General features: G+C 35.0%; 1 protein-coding gene across 1 annotated transcript; it reads right to left on the reverse strand.

Moving 5' to 3' along the window:
• Positions 1-9,243: 9,243 nt before the first annotated feature.
• Positions 9,244-18,296, reverse strand: LOC137614656 (uncharacterized). Its single transcript, XM_068344348.1, has 4 exons — positions 18,127-18,296; positions 17,063-17,131; positions 15,105-15,191; positions 9,244-9,549 (listed from the first exon to the last, which is right to left on the reverse strand). The coding sequence occupies exons 1-4, from the start codon at positions 18,259-18,261 to the stop codon at positions 9,466-9,468; spliced, it is 375 nt and encodes a 124-aa protein (XP_068200449.1). The 5' UTR covers positions 18,262-18,296; the 3' UTR covers positions 9,244-9,465.
• Between the last annotated feature and the right edge of the window lie 448 nt (positions 18,297-18,744).

An 18,744-nucleotide genomic window follows, 5' to 3' on the forward strand; every position in this document is an offset into this window, starting at 1 on the left:
GGGCTTATGTAAATGTTTTGTATATTTTCATGAGGTATTTTGTCATGTTTAAGAGAAAATATGCAATTCTTATATTATGCCCTTTGCTTAAGAGGATTCCTGAAAATCATAGCTAACTGAGAGAGAGCCGTATCGCAGTTGCATCTGTAAGTGTCCAATAGAGCAATCTTTTGGCAATCCTTACACCCTTGGGCCAGCCCCAAGCTACCAGATCTCGGTCTTGGAATGTTCTGGAAGTAACTAAATCTTATATAGGCACAACATTGTTGCAAATTATCCAGGTGATTTTAAATCTATTTTGTTGGGGTGAGTGTTCGCATTGTGCAAATTTTGTACCTGCCCCTGTAGTAGTGAAAGGTATTTGTATCGTTATCGGGTTAACTATGTTCATTGAGTGTTAAAGCTAATGAAATTAGTGCGTAAAATTTAATTTCAAGTAAAACAAGTAATTGTATAATTTTCATAAGTATTATTGATTTCGTCTTAGTCTAAGGTTTATTCGGATTTAATATTTCGAGTGACATTTGTTTTTATGGAAATTCTTTCGAAGTGTTGTAATTCATATTGAATATATTTATTTTTGTAAAGAGTGTATTATTCCAATCACCAGTGTTTAAATTAGTACTTGCTCGTATTCTGTAAAGAATCGAAGTAGGAGTTGTTTGAATAATTCTTGATAATAATTACCCAGTGTTGTTTTGAGTGAACTTAAAAGACCTTTGGATATTCAGTGTTTTGTATATTGCTGTCTGGGAGTTATTTAACTGTGTCAGAGCCCGGGTGTTAATATTTTCAAGTGCAACAGATTTAACGTAAAAACAAACAGGTGAGTTTGGAACTCGACAGGTTGTATAGCTTGATTCCCAGACACGGGACCATCTCGTAATATTTTTTTGGTGCCCAGACCCTGGGGATCAAGTGATTCTGTTTTAAATACTGGTGAAAACAGGGCTGTATTTTGATTAAAGCAACTCACCTATTCATCTTTTAAATACAAAAATAAAATGTGAATAAAATATTCTATTTTCATGGTGACAAGCTTCGTAAGAATATATAAACACACACAAACATACACACACACACAAACATATATATACATATATATATATATATATATATATATATATATATATATATATATATATATATATATATATATATTTATATTTATATTTATAGTATATATATATAAATATATATATATATATATATATATATATATATATATATATATATATATATATATATATCCTTTTCTGAGTGAAAACACCTTAACATGATTGGTTTGATAGCTCACAGTAGCCAACCTAGTATGGGTAGACCTTACTAGTACAGCTTTTCTGATCATAGCAATACTCAAACCCTTTCACTACATTTAAGTATCTCCATGAACATAAATATCATTGTATTTATAATAATTGTGATTTGATGAATATATTCTTCAATTCCTACCTGTACACTAGCCTATGCATAGTTATTACAAAAGTAAGATAGTGAATAACGTTTATTGATTTATCAGTTCTTATAAAAGGTTTATCACCCAAATTTCAAGATCACATTACCTGATCAGTGTACATTTGGCCAAATAAACAAATGCTGACTGAAACGCTATTTATTGCCAGAAAATCTAACATTTCCCAGCTGAATCCGTCGACGCTTCCACGCACCACTCTGAAGATTTGGATGATAGAGGACCCCACAGAAATTAATAATGTGCTGATCAGGAACCCACTAACATATGAGGCCATGTTTGTTTGAAGTTCATCCATCTATGGAGACAAAGAGGCAGAAAGTAAGATCAAATGGCCATTTTCTGAAAGTAAAAGCCTGCATGCGAACATGCACAGTCAAGGATGAAATATTCACAAAGTTGTAGGATAAATTAAATGAAAAAAACAGAGGCACCAAAAATGTAATGCCCTTCTCTCTTGGTTTGTTTACCTTATCCAACTGTTTCATAAGTCTGCCTAGTTTTTCGCAAAAACTCTGTTGCCCTTGGAAATGATTGGAAGAGGTCCAGATATGTCTTGACTCCATCTTGCTAACGGTTACATTCATTTCGTCAACTGCCCTATGCATAAAGGATGCGAAGAATCTCATCGACAGTGTGAGAATTATAATAACAGTCAATCCTCCGCAAAAGATGGTGTAAGAATTGAATAAAAACATGATACTCCTGCCGGAAATATTCCTAACACCTATGAGTGACCTGACGAGGAAGTAAAGATGACAACAGAAACAAACATCAAATTTCACCTCCGTCAAAATCGTCAGCACAGAAGGCTGGTTCCGACACCAGCGTTCATCTGCATTAATCTCTGCTATGCCGCGAACAAACGCTGCCAAGTCTTTGGCCTTCCAGATACATAATAGAACTCTGATATTGTAACTAAGGACAATAAAGCCACTTGCCACAATCATGATGATGATCCCCGTTGTCTCTGCGGTGTAAATCTGATTCCAAATCGTTGAGACAATGATGCAACTGTTACTAACATTCAGACAATTTGCTAAAAGGGTCCACAGTATCATGTGGACACGAATGTTTAGGCAAAACCATTTGTCTTTCTTCAATGAATACGGGAAATATCCACAGATTTGGAGGACTCGCAAGAAGATCTGGAGTGTATACCAGTTGGAGAGAGATTTCGGTGCCATGATCACTTCCCAAACTGGAAAGAAATGCTCTCGTGTGACTCGTAACAACCACGTTCCTCTACACTGGCCAGAGACTAAATATATCTCTTCACAGCGTTTACAGATGATTTCAATTGTGATATGAGGTTCGTTGGAAGGGCAAGTCTTCTTCTTAGACCCAAATAGCTTCCACGCTCCAAATTGTTTTTGATTACTATGTTCAAAGTTATAGAAAATGCACCATATTACATACCAAACTTTAACAAGGGAGGAGATCTAACAAAGGATACAATACCATTAATCTATTCCAGTTTTCCAGTAAGTTGATTAAACCCAGCGTGAGTGTACATTAAGAATACGCTATTGACAATATGCTATTGACAGTACAATTGCCGTGAATTGATGACGCAAAACATTGTTATATTGTATTCCGTTTTTCTGGCCTTAAGTGAAAATCGTTATCAACAATGTCATGACGTCAATCAAGATTAGTCTTCGGTATTTCGGTCGATGGGTTGTATTGGAGTAAATGATTATCTTTGCTATCTTTTTGTTTTTATTATTATTATTATTATTATTATTATTATTATTATTATTATTTGGAGGGATGAACAGAACTGGTATCGATTCATGTCCATTTGTGTATTCTTTTTATTAAGTCGTTTTTACAACTTGGCATTAAATTCCCCGTTGAGGATTAATAAGCAACAATAAAGCATTTTCTTTTTTGGTAACAAACTTACAAACATTGTGGAATATTGAATCAGAGATTGAAAGCAATCAAAGATAATGGTTTTTTTTTCCAAGAGGACGAAAGTCTTTCAGCTAGATTACGTATTGGATTGTATTATTATTATTATTATTATTATTATTACTTGCTAAGCTACAACCCTAGTAGGAAAAGCAGGATGCTAGGAAAGGAAACAAGGAAGAATAAAAGATTTAAAGAACAGTAACAACATTAAAATAAATTTCTATATAAACTATAAAAACTTTAACAAAACAAAAAGAGAAATTAGATAGAATAGTGTGCCCGAGTGTACTCTCAAGCAAGAGAACTATGGTACAGAGGCTATGGTACTACACAAGACTAGAGAACAATGGTTTGATTTTGGATTGTCCTTCTCCTAGAAGAGCTGCTACCAATAGCTAAATAGTCTCTTCTACCCTTATCAAGACTAAAGTAGCCACTGAACAATTACAGTGCAGTAGTTAACCCCTTGGGTGAAGAAGACTTGTTTGGTAATCTCAGTGTTGTCAGGTGTATGAGGACAAAGGAGAATCTGTACAGAATAGACCAGACTATTCGGTGTATGTGTAGGCAAAGGGAAAGTGAACCGTAACCAGAGAGAAGGGTCCAATTAAGTACTGTCTGGCCAGTCAAAGGACCCCATAACTCACTAGAGGTAGTATCTCAATGGGAGGCTGGTGCCCTGGCCAACCTACTACGAGATTAACCCTTGGGTCCTTAGTGTGCATCAGGACCCACTTAAAACAGCTCTGCCAGACAGAATCAGCGCTAATCCCCCGTGACGTCACACGATCCATAAGATCACTGGTAGCCAGTGATGAGAGGCTTGTCCTTCCTCATTATCAGCACAATATTTAATCATGACTATTCTAGTAAATTTGTTACATAATATCATAGATGATCCATAATTTTTTTTGGAAATTACAGCGAAAGGGATATTTTTTTTTTTTTATTATAGAATAGCTTAGAAACATTGATTATTAGCGAACGATGAGAGGATTAGCATCCTCATTTTCAAACACTATTCAGTGATGATAAATTTATTGAATTTGTTGTATACTATTATATATCATCCGTCATTTTCTTGTAAATTACAAGGGAAGGGTTAAAATGTGTTTGTATTACATGAAAGTTTTTAAATACCAATTAATTGAATTATCACCTATTTTGGTAGAGCTTCAAGTAAGCAAAATTATTACATTTAGATAAGATAACTTATAAAAGAATATTAATGCTTACCCATAACATAAACTAAAAAACATGATACTAATGGGACAAATTTCTAATGCAAGTTCTCTTTCTCTTGTCCTAATGACATCTTTATCAATCTTTGACTGTGGCTCCAGTAGCTTCTATTTTTACAAACAAGTTTCACGTTCTTATTTAACAATATCCTAAGTCTGTAGACAGGAGAACATTACTCGAAAGAAGGTAGAATGAAAAAATTAAACATCTCCTAAGGATATATTGATCACCCAAAATGACTTTATACTTTCTCGCTAATCCAATTTTTGTGAGTTTTAAAGAAGAAATTAACCGGATGTAAGTCTCAAAAGTAAATTAGCAATTGATAACCACAACTAGAATTTTAAATGGGTTGTATATAGTTAAGGAGGCGTTGTCAATGAAAAGATCTGGGTATTAAAGAACTAATGTCCTCGACCCAATTACAATTATCTTTTCATTTATGTTAATGTTCAACTTTATTCCCCTTAATTTGAACCATGTTCAAATTTTAGCAAGATCTCTTTTAAAGGATTCTCCAAATTTGGGTCTATATTCAGGAAAGGAAGTTGACTGAAAGGGAGTAGCATCATTTGCATATGCAGCAAGCCTGTTTCTAATGCCATATCACATAACATGTGAATTTTGTATGAAAAGTAATTGTCAAAGAAACTACCCTGAGGAGCACTAGATATTACGTTCCTATAATCCCTATGGTTATGGTTCCTAAGGAAAACTACTTTTTATAATCTATTACTTACAAATCTAATAATGATATTAGGAAAAAAACAAACCCACACCCGTATGTTTAGTTTGAAAACAAGGGCCTCATGATTGACATTGTCAAAGGCAGCACTAAAATCTCGGCTAATTCTATGAATCTTCTGTCATGACAGCAAACAAGAGATTTCTGGACAGCAATGGAAATTGTAAGACGGGCATCACATGTTCCAAGGTCTTTGAGAAAATCAAACTGCCAACTAAGGAATAAATGATTATTCACAGCATACCCTTTTTTATTTTTTGTCGAAAAACCTTTATTAATCTAAGTTAATATGGGAGTTATGGAAAATGGGAGGTAATTGGCCGAGCTAGAGTTACAACAAGCACATTTACTTAATGAACTTAAGGACTAACATTGCCGATCATCTAACAAATAAAAAAGAAAAAACTTGCTAACTTTTGAAATATAACAGAAAATTTAGGAGCTAGGAAATCAGCTGTCATTATTTCTTCTGTTATCGTAAATTTTGATAATTATTACATTTTAATATAAAACAAATTGTGAGAAAGGAAGTTTTATGGTTATACCCTTCAGTACTGGCACAAACCTCAGAGAGAGTACACGTTTGAATCTAACCTCTGACATTCACTCGCTTTTACGTATGTTTTTCTTGGTTTTGCAAGAGTTTCATCATGCCAATAAGGAAAAGATAATTTCAACATCTCGCCAACATAAGGAAGAAGAAAATTCGCTTTTATAAGAGTTCAGAAGTGGGTAATATCGGCAATATTAGCAGAGTTAGTGAAGGAGACAGATGATGAAGGACGACCGTCACCCCTAGAGAAGCAAGGTATTGAGCAAAGGAATATTAATTTATGATTAAGTTATGATAAATAATATTGTTTTGTTTTATTAATATCCCAAGAAGGACATAAAATTCATAATAATCACGATTTATTAATATTGTCTTTGTAAAAATACAAAGAAAAACTGAACGTCCGTACCTCAAAACTATACTTATTGACCTTCAAATTCTATCTTCTCCCTTAGTTTTAGAGATATAGCATTGAAATTTGGAATATAACTTAGAAAGACATTATTAAACAATCAAATAGAGTCCCTTTTTCAAATCCTTTTTCATATTTTTTCTCTCAGTTTTATATAGGGTTTATTTTTTTTACCATAATGAAAAAGTTCATATCTAGCCAAAACAAATTAATTTTAGTAAAAAACTTAATTTTATTGGTCTGTATGGCGTAGTAAGCCCAAGTCTTAGTATCAAGTATCAAGGGAGGAGAAAGAATTTAAAAAACACTCATTTTCAGGTTAAATCTCCTTGGCGTTGCAAAACTGAAGGTCAGAGGCAAAAATCTTATGTAGTTTGGAGATGTCCTAAGTGACCTTATTAAGTATTATGAATGTCAAAGTCATGTCCTTAAAAATAGCATTAGCTGGCTGGCCCCCTTGAGTACAGAGATTTAGTATCCCTGAGCATATTACCTCTGACAAGGGTACCACTTTCACCTCTCAATTGTGGACATCATTAGAGAATCTCCTAAGAATCACTCTCCATCAGACAACCACCAAAAACCCTGAAGACAACGAAATGGTTGAACATTTTCATGACACCCTCAAAACAGCTTTGGTGTCCCAATGCAATGACTCCAACTGGTTTACTCTGCTTCCCTGGGTTCTCCTAGGCCTATGGACCACTCCTAAAGATGTCATGGATGTCTCGGCAGCTGAATTTTTTTCTGTCAGCAACCTCCTACCTCAATCTCCAGTGCCTACATCATGTTTTGGGAATATTTACTCTATGCCGGCAGACTTACAAGACCCCAGCAAAGCAACACATACCGGAAGACTTGCACAAGGCATCGCACGTTTCCTGTGCAACAACACTAGCAGAGAACCACTAGTACCACCATACACGGGCCCTTTCCTCATGATCCATCGTACACCGAAGGCTTTCTTAATCAACATTTGTGGCAAAGAAGATCAGGTCTCCATTGATTGCCTTAAACCTGCATATCTCCTGCAAGATAGGCTGCCTACAGTATGCCTCTTAAGAACAGGGTGACCTATTTCCCATGTATATCTTTTTTAGGGGTTAGCCATATACCACACGTGTTTCACACACGCTCGTTCACTGTAATAGTATTTCCTTTTTTTTTGTGTATCTAGCTCTTCCCGGTACTGATAACAGAACCTATTTAAGATTGCCTTTTCATGCATTAGTTGGTTGGAATTTTTGTGACGTTCTTACTCTGAACTACTTGTATGTAAACTCATTATCTGCTGAATAAAAGTTAGATGCATTCATCTTGCTTCTGTTATAACCTACCAGCAACCTTGCACACTGCATAAAAGACAATGCAGAAAGGGCATTATTCTTTATTTGTATGTGCATTGCTTGCTGGATGTGCATTACAGAATTTATGACTGGAAAAGCCATTCTGAGTTGTTATGTTCAACTATTGTATAAGACGTAGATTATGCAAAATCTACTCAAAATGTTTATGAAACAATAGCAAAACATTAACAGCAACATGAAAATAATAGCCAGCAAACAGAAAAGGAAAATATATTTAAGATTTAACATAAATATTTACAGCATTACACAAAAATCCTGCGAATACTCACGGCACAACAAAAGGAAATGATGTACATAACTCTTACAAAGTAGGTCGAGTTAACTTTCCAAACTTGTATGCCGCGAGGAACAGATGGCATTGAGTAGTTTCAGATATAAAGTGTTGACACGAGGAATCAGTGCTTCTGTCTGATGATGTATGTTATTTTAATCGTCTTCAAAATACTCTCTTGTTGTGTGTAGTCACTAACTTCCAGAGTCACAGAGGGTGTAGCAGAAGAATGTCTCCAAACACGAGTAGTATTCAGTCAGTACTCTCTTGTCTCTGCCTTCTCCCGTTCATCACATGTCCTATTTATGTGCAGGACCAATATTCTTGAATATTCGTGATGCATTCAAAGCATCCAAGACTAGCATAAGCAACAGGATGTCACGCGACGAACCCATTCTCGAATCATCTTGCACTGTATAGCTCTCGCCCATCAGGCAGTTGGTGCCGAAGTAGAATAGAGAACTCTCATAGAAGAATAAATCGATATTTTCGATTTACAAATACATTAACATAGATAAGAAATAATTGTTTAATTTTACATTAATATATATGACAAAGTGAATTATTTCATTTTTACATCAACATACATGAAAAAAATCATTTTCACAAGTTTTGTAATACAATATACATAAATTTAAAGTAACATATAACAAGTGTCAATATGGAATTTGGGGAAACTCCGTCCTGCAAGGTAGATGTTATCAAGGGAAAAACAGAATTTCTTTAATGGGTAATTAGGATTCATAGAAGAACCGAGATGACCAAATTCACTCGAAGTTTTTTCTCATTGACTTTAAGTCTTACTTTTTTTAATACTCAGAGGGTCAGAAGCTGACAAAACTTAAAAAGAAACAGATGTTCTGTAATTTTACATGGCCAAAATACATTTGTAAGAAGGGGTCCTCCATCTGATGAAGAATATGATAAGTTTATGGTATATTAACCGTACTTACATACAAACGACTTAGTAGAAGGTCTGTTGAAAGGTGTCAAGTTTTTACCTTACCTGAGCTAAAAGCTTTCGTGATAATTCGTATGTATGTTATTTGATAAACCTTTCAGATGTCCTAAGCTTTTCTTTAGAACCACTGAATCAGTTTAAACCAAGCTTATCACAAGGCTTCCTTATTAAAAGGTAATTTACCTTGTAGCCCCTAATTCCAATTGAATTTAATAAAAACGAATGAGGCCCATTTGAAAATCTTTAGTTAAACTCACTAATCTGATGCTAGTTAATTATAAGATGATTAAACATTCATGCAGGAAACATAGAATTCAATTTTCCTGGAATACTGTACATCTGCTTATATGTTAACAACATGAAATTACCACATGATTTTACAAATCCTTAAAATTCAAACACTAGACGCAAAAGGATGATACCAGATAGAATTGATAAAGTGTCATTCAGAAGGCAGTGGACCCTTATCCAAAAGCAGCACTTAGACTTTTAGGTGTTCCTGCAGTGTTAGGTTCTCTAGATGTTACAGAATTGTTTCGAATGAGAATGACTGTTCTCCTCCCACCTGCAGAAGAACAACCAGGTACGTAGCGATGAAAGAGGCCATCTGTCGGAATAGGTTTATGACGTAATAATATATATGGTTATCCACCATGAAATACAGTAGTGGTATATATATATATATATATATATATATATATATATATATATATATATATATATATATATATATATATATATATATATATACAGTATATATAACAAATATTATTAGAATACACGAAGGATTTCCTTTGTCATTGGGCCTAGGTCTCATTCATCAAAATATTTCTGCTTATCAAAAACATTTATTTAAGTGATTTAACGAAACTGCTAAGGATTTTATTTACAAACATTTTGCAAAAGATATCCATAGTAATGTATGCAAGAGTTCTTCGGAAAAAAATAGTCATATTAGTCTGAGTGAGAAGTAAAGACAATGTTACGAAGAATAAGGCTAGTAGGTTGGCCAGGGCACCAGCCACCTTTTGAGATACTACCGCTAGAGAGTTATTGGTTCCTTTGACTGACCAGATAGTAATGCATTGGATTCCTCTCTCTGGTTACGGCTCACTTCTCTTTGCCTACACAAACATCGAATAGTCTGGCCTATTCTTTACACATTCTCGTCTTTCTTCATACACCTGACAACACTGAAATTACCAAACACTTCTTCCCTCAAGGGGCTAATTACTGTACTGTGGTAGTTCAGTGGCTACTTTCCTCTTGGTAAGGGTAGAAGAGACTCTTTAGCTATGTTAAGCAGCTCTTCTAGGACACTCCAAAATCAAATCATTGTTCTCCGGTCTTGGATGGTGCCATAGCCTCTGTACCATGGTTTGCCACTGCATTGGGTTAGAGTTCTCTTGCTTGAGGGTAACCTCGAGAACACTATTTTATATTCTTTTCTTCCTCTTGTTTTTTTAAATGGTGTGTTGGGCAGTTTAATAGAAGGGCCATGGATGCCTGGTGGTTTATCAAGAGGTTGTCTTTTCCTTACCTGATTTTATTTCTTCTCAAAAATATCCTTCTGTCCTTCCTTTAGTTGAAGTGGCTATCCAGAGGGTATTTAGCCTTGCATGGTGTATCGGCTCCTCCATGTTGACCAGTTTTTCCGACTTTTTTTCTGTAGTTTATGGGTTTGATCAATCATTTTATTTATATTTCCTTAAAACAGATGGTTTTTGTTATAATTCTTGTTAATTTAGTTGTTAAGTATGATGTATCTTTTTTATCACCATTAATTCTTATGCTCTAGGGAGACATTGAGCAAAATCAAGGACCAGTATGTCCTAGATGTCGTCAATATCGTCTACTGTATAGCAATTTTCGTGGTCTTCATGCAAATATGCAAGACCTTACAGTTGCGTCCAGACAGTATGATATTCTTTTGTGCTCAGAAACATTGGTTCCTAATATGAGGCACTCATCTAAGCTCCTTGTAACTGGTTTTGAGAAGCCAATAATCAATAATGTTGAAACCCAATGCCAACCCTAGGGCCAGGGGAATGGCGGTGTATATTAGGACTGAGTACCCTGCTTCTCTTAAGTCCTGCCATGAATGTGGATGTCATGAGATTCAGGTAATAAAAGTTTGTGGCAGGCATAACAACTTCTATTTGTGTTCGATCTACCGGAATCCAGACATGGATGATTCTATCTTTGATTGTCTTCTTACCACTATGGCTAAGATACAAGATGACAGAAAGGCCTCTTTTGTGTTTGTTAGTGATTTTAATGCTCACCATAGGGAGTGGTTAAATTCTGTTTCTCCTACCAATCGGCATGGCTTAAGAACTTGAGACTTTGCTTCTGAATCAGGCTGTGAGCAAGAGCAAATCACAAGTGAAGCTACTCACAGGTCTGGCAACTGCTTGGACCTCGTATGCACGGACTCCCCTGGAATTATAACAAGTAAGGTTGGTTCTCCAGTTAGGGCATGTGATCCTGCCTTGATTTCATTAGTAGTGAAGACTGAGCAGCCTGTCCTTAATGAATCTTACTCACGTAAGATTTATTTGGAATCTCAAGCAGACTGGAATGGGATTTTGCATGATCTTTTGGGCTTAAATTGGTCACAATTGCATGGTAGTGTTGATCCTGTAGTCCCTTTGAATGAGAATCTAGTCTATATAATTGACAGGCGTATCCCTTCTCGTGTACTAAGGACAAACCATGGCTCAATGATGATTGTAGACATGCTTATTCGGAGAAGCAGGACGCTTTTCATATTTGGAAGGTAGCAGATCAGATTTGACATGAAATAACTATACTCAGTTTAGAGCTTTGGCTCAGAGAGTTTATGCTTCAACTAAAAAACAATACAATTTAACCATAAAAGAACCCCTTTCTGGTACATCCCAGGAGCACAAGTGGTGGATGTGGTATCATGTAGTCCCATGTAGCTATGAATAAAGGGCAGTCTCTACCTAGCACCCAAGCCATCAAGACCTGTCTTTTAATCACTGCAACCTCTTGCATATTATATCATGGTGGCAGCGTGGTAACGCACCCCACGCCATTCCATCAACAAACCCGGACCATAGAGACTGCCCTTTATTCATAGCTACATGGGACTACATGATACCACAGTGGACTACCCTTAAATCTGAACTCTTTGGTGTAGATGCACCATTTCCTCCTTTACTTAAACCGCATGGCTCTGTTACTCACTGTCCAAAGGAAAAGGCAACCCTTTTGGCAGATGTGTTTAACAGCAAGCAGAGTAATGTGAAACTCGAACTTCCTCATTCCTGTTTTCCTGAGGCTAAACTAACTAGTTTAGCTTTTTGATCTCGTGAAATTTAAGCTCTCTTGATGGACCTTGAGGCTTATAAAGGTGTAGACCCAAATGGTATTTTTCCTTTGTTTTTTATAAAGACAGCAGATTTCTTAGCTCCAAAGTTATCTGTTATTTTGCGCAAGTCCGCAAGAAGAGGAGCTTTTATCCCTTTATGGAGAATTGGTAATGCTACTCCACTCTGTAAATGTGTTGTTGGTTGCTCAAGTCCAACTGATTACCACCCAATTCCCATAACTACCAAATTATCTAAAGTTTTTGAACATCTTTTGGCAAAATTTCTCAATAGGTTTGCTGAAGGTAATGATCTGTTCCCTAGTTTGCAATTTGGTTTTCGTAAAGGCCTTGAAGCATGTCATGCCCTTCTTACAATCTCCAATGCTGTACAGAAAGCCCTTGATTGTGGTCAAGAAGTTCGTATGATTGGCCTTGATTTTAGTGCTGCCTTTGACCGTGTTAATCATGATGCCCTTTTTTTCAAACTCGAACAGTTGGGAGTAGGTGGGTCATTTTTTAGCATCATTATCGATTTTTTAAGTAATAGATCCCAAAGAGATGTTGTTGATGGGCACCATAATGAGTATAAGAATGTGATATCTGGTGTTCCTCAGGGGTAGTGTTCTTAGCCCATTTCTTTCATACTATAAACACATGATACGTGGTTTGGTCTGCAAAACAAGCTTGCTGCATATGCAGATGATGATACTCTCTTTGCATCAATTCTATCTCCTGAATATAGATTTGGGGTTGCTGAATCCCTTGAATAGAGATCTAGCAAAACTCAAAGTATGATTGTAAGTAGCTCAAGGACCATGGCTCCTCAACATCTGGATCTCAGCATTGATAATGTTTCTTTAACTATGTATGACCCTTTTGAAATTTTAAGTGTGATTCTCGACAGCAAATTTACTTTTGAGAAATACATTAGGTCTGTGTCTTCTTCAATTGCACAAATAATTGGCTTATTGAGAAATTCTTTCAAGATTTTTGGTGATCAATCTATTCTGAAGAAGTGTTTTAATTCTTTCATTTTACCTTGTTTCGAGTATTGTTCTCTTGTCTGGTCTTCAGCTGCCGATTCTCATCTTAATTTGTAAGACAGGAACTTTCGGTCTATTAAATTTCTTATTCCTGATCTAGATATTAATCTCTGACGCTGTCGCTCAATTAGTTCATTATGCATGTTGCATAAGTTTTTTTTATAATTCTGACCATCCTTTACATTTAGATCTTACCTGATAGTTTCATCATGTTTGTAATACTAGCCATGCAGTTAACTCTAATAGTCAGGCCTTCTCCATCATGAGGCTCAATACTACATAGTACTCTAGAAGTTTTATTCCAGCTGTGACAGGTTGTTGAATGATCTTCCTAATCGGGTAGTTGAATCAGTAGAACTTCAAAAGTTCAAACTCGCAGCGAATGTTTGTATGTTGAACAGGCTTACATAAGTCCTTTTATACTTTAGGTAACAAATATTGGTTTTAATGTTGTTAATGTTTTTAAAATATTTTATTTCAAATTTTCATTACTTCTAATATAGTTTATTTATTTCCTTATTTCCATTCGTCACTGGGCTATTTTTCCCTGTTGGAGCCCTTGGTCTTATATGCTCTTGCTTTTCCAACTTGTGATGTAGCTTAGCTAATAATAATAATAATAATAATAATAATAATAATAATAATAATAATAATAATATGCCATTAATTCTATTCAGTTTCCATAATTTGAAAATTACCTTCGTATGAATTTCGTGAAATTAGTACGGAAATATCCTTCGAGATATCTTACAATACAAAGAAACTAAATTCTATAGTTTAGTATTGTGGAAAAACTAGAAGCCTGAAGAGGAATAAAACAAAGCATGAAAACAAAGTTCATTTTAGTGTGATGAATAGATAATAATAAGATTAATTAGAGCAAAAATTTTCTAGATAATTTTTAAAGGACATTCTCCTAGATTTTGTTGTAGTGGAGCAGATAGCAGTAACAATCTTTCATTTCCGGAAACAAGCACCAATAATGGCACACACACTACTTGCTCTTTTGATAAGACCTAAAATTAAAGTCAATGACCATTTTTCAAGATGGATGCCATTGAATATAAAGATGTATTACATTTTACACTACAATTTCAAAGAGAAGCCTTTTGAGTGACCTTGGTGTCCAATCATGTATTTTCCCAATTTGGAGACTCCGCATTTGGATCTATGTTCCTGCTCTTTAGATTCCTTGCACCACAGCATCAGTCCCAGAATCATAATCAAAGGAAACTTGCCCATATCATAGCAGCATCAGTCCAATATATTGGCTTGCATCATCAACACCGGTTAAGATACTACTGCTATAGAGTTATTTGGTCCTTTGACTGGCTACAGCATATTTTCCTTTGCCTACACGCACATCGAACAATCTGGCCTATTCTTTACACATTCTCCTCTTTCATCATACACCTGGCAACACTAAAATAAATACAAAATTCTTCTTCACTCAAGGTGCTAACTAATACACTGTAATTTTTTGGCAGATACTTCTCACTGGTAAGGGTAGAAGAGACTCTAGCTTTAGTAAGCAGCTGTTCTAGTAGAAGGACACTCCAAAAGCCACTTTTGACCAACTCAAAAGTACCAATCATATTCAGGCCATCCTTGCCGGATTGGGCCAGTTCACTGCTATCACCATCTGACAAGTATGGATTGGAAAACCTTATTTGCTTGTAAATTAATCTATTTATTTCAGTGGCCATTTAGGAATATTGCCAAAACTAAATAACATTTACGAGTATTCAGACTTCAGTAACTTCCCAGTTGTCATGAACTTACCCCGACAAGTGTTTGATGTCCCAAAGTAAACCATCCACAAACATCGAAGGTCCTCATTCGCCTGAGTTTCATCAGACACAGTGACATCTGCCAAAACAAATAATATAAAGGAAAAGTCGTCGTTTTAGGGTATTCTTTTGTTAAGTTTAATTATGGCACCTGTTCTGAGTTTAGAAGTGAGAATGACCCATTCATATATTAGATGGTATGCGTCAAATTATGTCACTTCAATGGCAAAATGCCATCTTTTGAATTTCTGATGTTATTCACTATTGCCAATTAATGTGCGTTGAAAAGGGTATCAGCAATGAATGCAACTTTTGCACTCAGGAGTATTATATATATATATATATATATATCTATAGATAGATAGATAGATAGATGGATAGATAGATATATAGATAAATATATATCATTATTATTATTATTATTATTATTATTATTGTTATTATTATTATTATCAATAATAATAATAATAATAATAATAATAATAATAATAATATGGCAGCTATTGTGGAGACATCTTTCTGTGACACTTCTATTTACCAAACTTCCGATTTTACAAAGAAAACAAGAAAATCTTGGAGCTGTGTACTATCGGAGTCTCACATTATTAAAACTTATAAATCTATAAATCTATAACATTAAGTAAATCATCCTTAATAGGTGAATTGTGAGCCTTTTATGAGTCTTGTCATAAATATTTCCGTCAGTGTAAAGTAAAGTAAACATTTGCTTACAAGAGCACGCTCTACATTTACTCCCAAATTATGCTTTCCTGCAGCTCTCCTGTTTTTGTACAGTAATTAGGAGGTTCTTTAAATGCTGGGAAAGCAAAAAAAAGCAAGATATGTTGCGGGAAGGGGGAGGGGGAGGGGGAAGGGTGGGTGAAGGAGGTACTCAAAAGTGTCACTATTTGTGAAATGTTTATTTTATATTTGGTAAATATTTTATATAAATCATATTAAAGTGTTTTCTTAAAGAAACTATTTTGAGATTGAATAGTTTTCCCAGAGGACGTTTTGCTACACTAACGCCATCTATTGACCACTGCCTAAGGATGCCTGCCAATTTCCCGCTAATGAAAACAATCATACGCTGCAAAAATAGTCATTCTCGTAAAAAGTTTCTTTAAAAAAAAATAACTAGATTTATTGTCAAGTATTACCAAATAAAATATGCAATTCACGAATAGTGACACGTTTGAGTAATTGATAAATATTTAATTTAGCATATATTTTGAATATATATCAAATGTCCGCTGACGTCACAAACTTATCTGATTGACTATGTTAAGGATGTCATCATGTCAGTTCCCTGTCACTTAGTACCTCCTTCACCAACCCCTCCCCCTCCATCCCCCTCCCTCAACATATCTTGCTAAATTTCTGCTTTCCCAGCATTTAAAGAATCTCCTAATTACTGTACAAAAAGAGGAGATGCAGGAATGCATAATTATGGAGTAAATGGAGAGCGTGCTCTTGTAAATAAATAGGGTAAAGTAATTGTTATTTATTCGTAGTATGTGTTTTGGGACTCAGTGGCTCAGTCCAATGTATGCTAACCTTCCTGGCATTATTATTTATCGGTTCATTAGCGATGTTTAGTAAGTAAGATACATAAACTGACTAAGGATCTTATCTTTCTCGCTTACGTAAGTTATGTCTTAGTTCAATCGTGTACTTTCCACACAATATGCCTTTAAATACTGGAACTCTTCTTCTTCTTACATGTTCCCGGAATAGACTGATCTACTTTTATATCTAAATATAGCTCTGATATCAGATTTTTATATATTGATTTATGTGTTTTTATTCAACTTTTATCTGTGTGCCTTGATAACAAAATGTAAATAAGATCATTTTAATGGCTAATAACTTCAGAAAAAAATTGGAGAGAGAGAGAGAGAGAGAGAGAGAGAGAGAGAGAGAGAGAGAGAGAGAGAGAGCGTTGCTTACCTGGGAAAGCATTATAGCACCCCGGTTTTCGATAGCCAATCTTTCAATTTTTCGCTCAATTTCTGTAACCTGCAAAAGATCATATTCTTGAAAAAATCAAACATACATATACATGAATGCACACACACATACACACACACACACATATATATATATATATATATATATATATATATATATATATATATATATATATATATATATATATATATATATATATATATATATATATATATATATATATATGTGTGTGTGTGTGTGTGTGTGTGTGTGTGTGTGTGTGTGTGTGTGGAAATTTAAGTATGAATATATTTATAATCATTTTAATGTGATAGAATTATTCTTTAATTACTAACTATATTGTAACCTACTAATAGTTATGACGAAAGTAAGATACTGAATAACAATTATTGATCCACTATTGATATATATTTATAAGCTATGAGAAAGCTTTTGATTCTGTCAAAATTCCATCAGTAAAGAAAACACTTGAAAGGCAAGGAATTGATGAATCTTATGTAGGACACTTAAGGACATTTATAAAGGAAGTACAGCAATCCTAAAACTATATAAAGATAGAGAGAAAACTCCAATTGAGAAAGGAGTAAGACAGGGAAATTCCATCCCTACTAAAATATCGACAGTTCTTTTTTTTTTTTTTAATTTAGATCGGGAAAATGTGGGGATTAACATTAATGGGAAAACCTTAACAACCCAACATTTGCAGATGATATGGTTCTGTTTAGCGAATCGTGGGAGGAATTTTAAAAGATGATAGACGATTTGAATAGAGAAAACAGAAATGTCGAACTGAAAATGAATATGAGTAAAACTAAAGTAATGTTCAATGAAAATACACAGAGTCTACCAATAAGGGTTATGGTTGAACCTCTAGAGATTGTTATTGAATATACCTACTTAGGACAGACGGTAAATGTTTCACTAGGGCATGAGACCAAAATAAAAAGGATAAGCATGGGATGGAGAGCTTTTGGACTAATAACGGCTGATGATGAAGACGATGATAATTATGGATAATCGCCCAAATTTCAAGGTAACATTACCTGATCAGTGTACATTTGGCCAGATAAACAAATGCTGATGGAGATGCCATTTGTTGCCAGAAAATCCAACATTTCCACGTTGAATCCGACACTTCCTCGCACCACTCTGTAGATCTGGACAATAGTGTACCCCATGGAGATTAATAGTGTGCTGCTCAGGAACCCGCTCATGTAAGAGGCAGTGATCGTCTGAAGTTCATCCACCTTGATAGACAGAGAGACAGAAATGAGGACTAGATGGAAATTTTCTTGAAATAAAAGCTTGCACACGAACATGCAAAGTCAAGGATGAAATATTCACAAAGCTGTAGGCTATGTTAAACACAAAAACAGAGGAACCAAAGGTTTTGTTTACCTTATCCAAATGTTCCATAAGTCTCCCTATCTGATCATGAACACTTTGTTGCCCTTGGAAACGACTGGAAGATGTCCAGATATCTCTCGACTTCATATTGCTAATGGTTACTTTTATTTCGTCAACTGCCCTATGCATAAAGGACACAAAGAATTTCAGCGACACTGTGAGAATTAGAACAACAGTCAATCCTCCATAAAAGATGGAACAAGCGTTGAATAATCCCAGGAGGTTCCTGCAGGAGATGCTGCTCGTAACATCTA

This window comes from Palaemon carinicauda, chromosome 21 (assembly GCF_036898095.1).
Source record: "Palaemon carinicauda isolate YSFRI2023 chromosome 21, ASM3689809v2, whole genome shotgun sequence".
Classification (NCBI taxonomy): Eukaryota; Metazoa; Arthropoda; class Malacostraca; order Decapoda; family Palaemonidae; genus Palaemon; species Palaemon carinicauda.

Bases quoted from the DNA above. Each gene is read 5' to 3' on its own strand.
- LOC137614656 (XM_068344348.1), bottom strand. From the start codon at position 18,261: ATGGGGTACACTATTGTCCAGATCTACAGAGTGGTGCGAGGAAGTGTC. The intron at 15,192-17,062 runs GTAAGCAACGCT...TTGTTTTGGCAG, and splicing joins GTGCTATAATGCTTTCCCAG to ATGTCACTGTGTCTGATGAA. The intron at 9,550-15,104 runs GTAAGTTCATGA...CTATTCCGACAG, and splicing joins GACATCAAACACTTGTCGGG to ATGGCCTCTTTCATCGCTAC.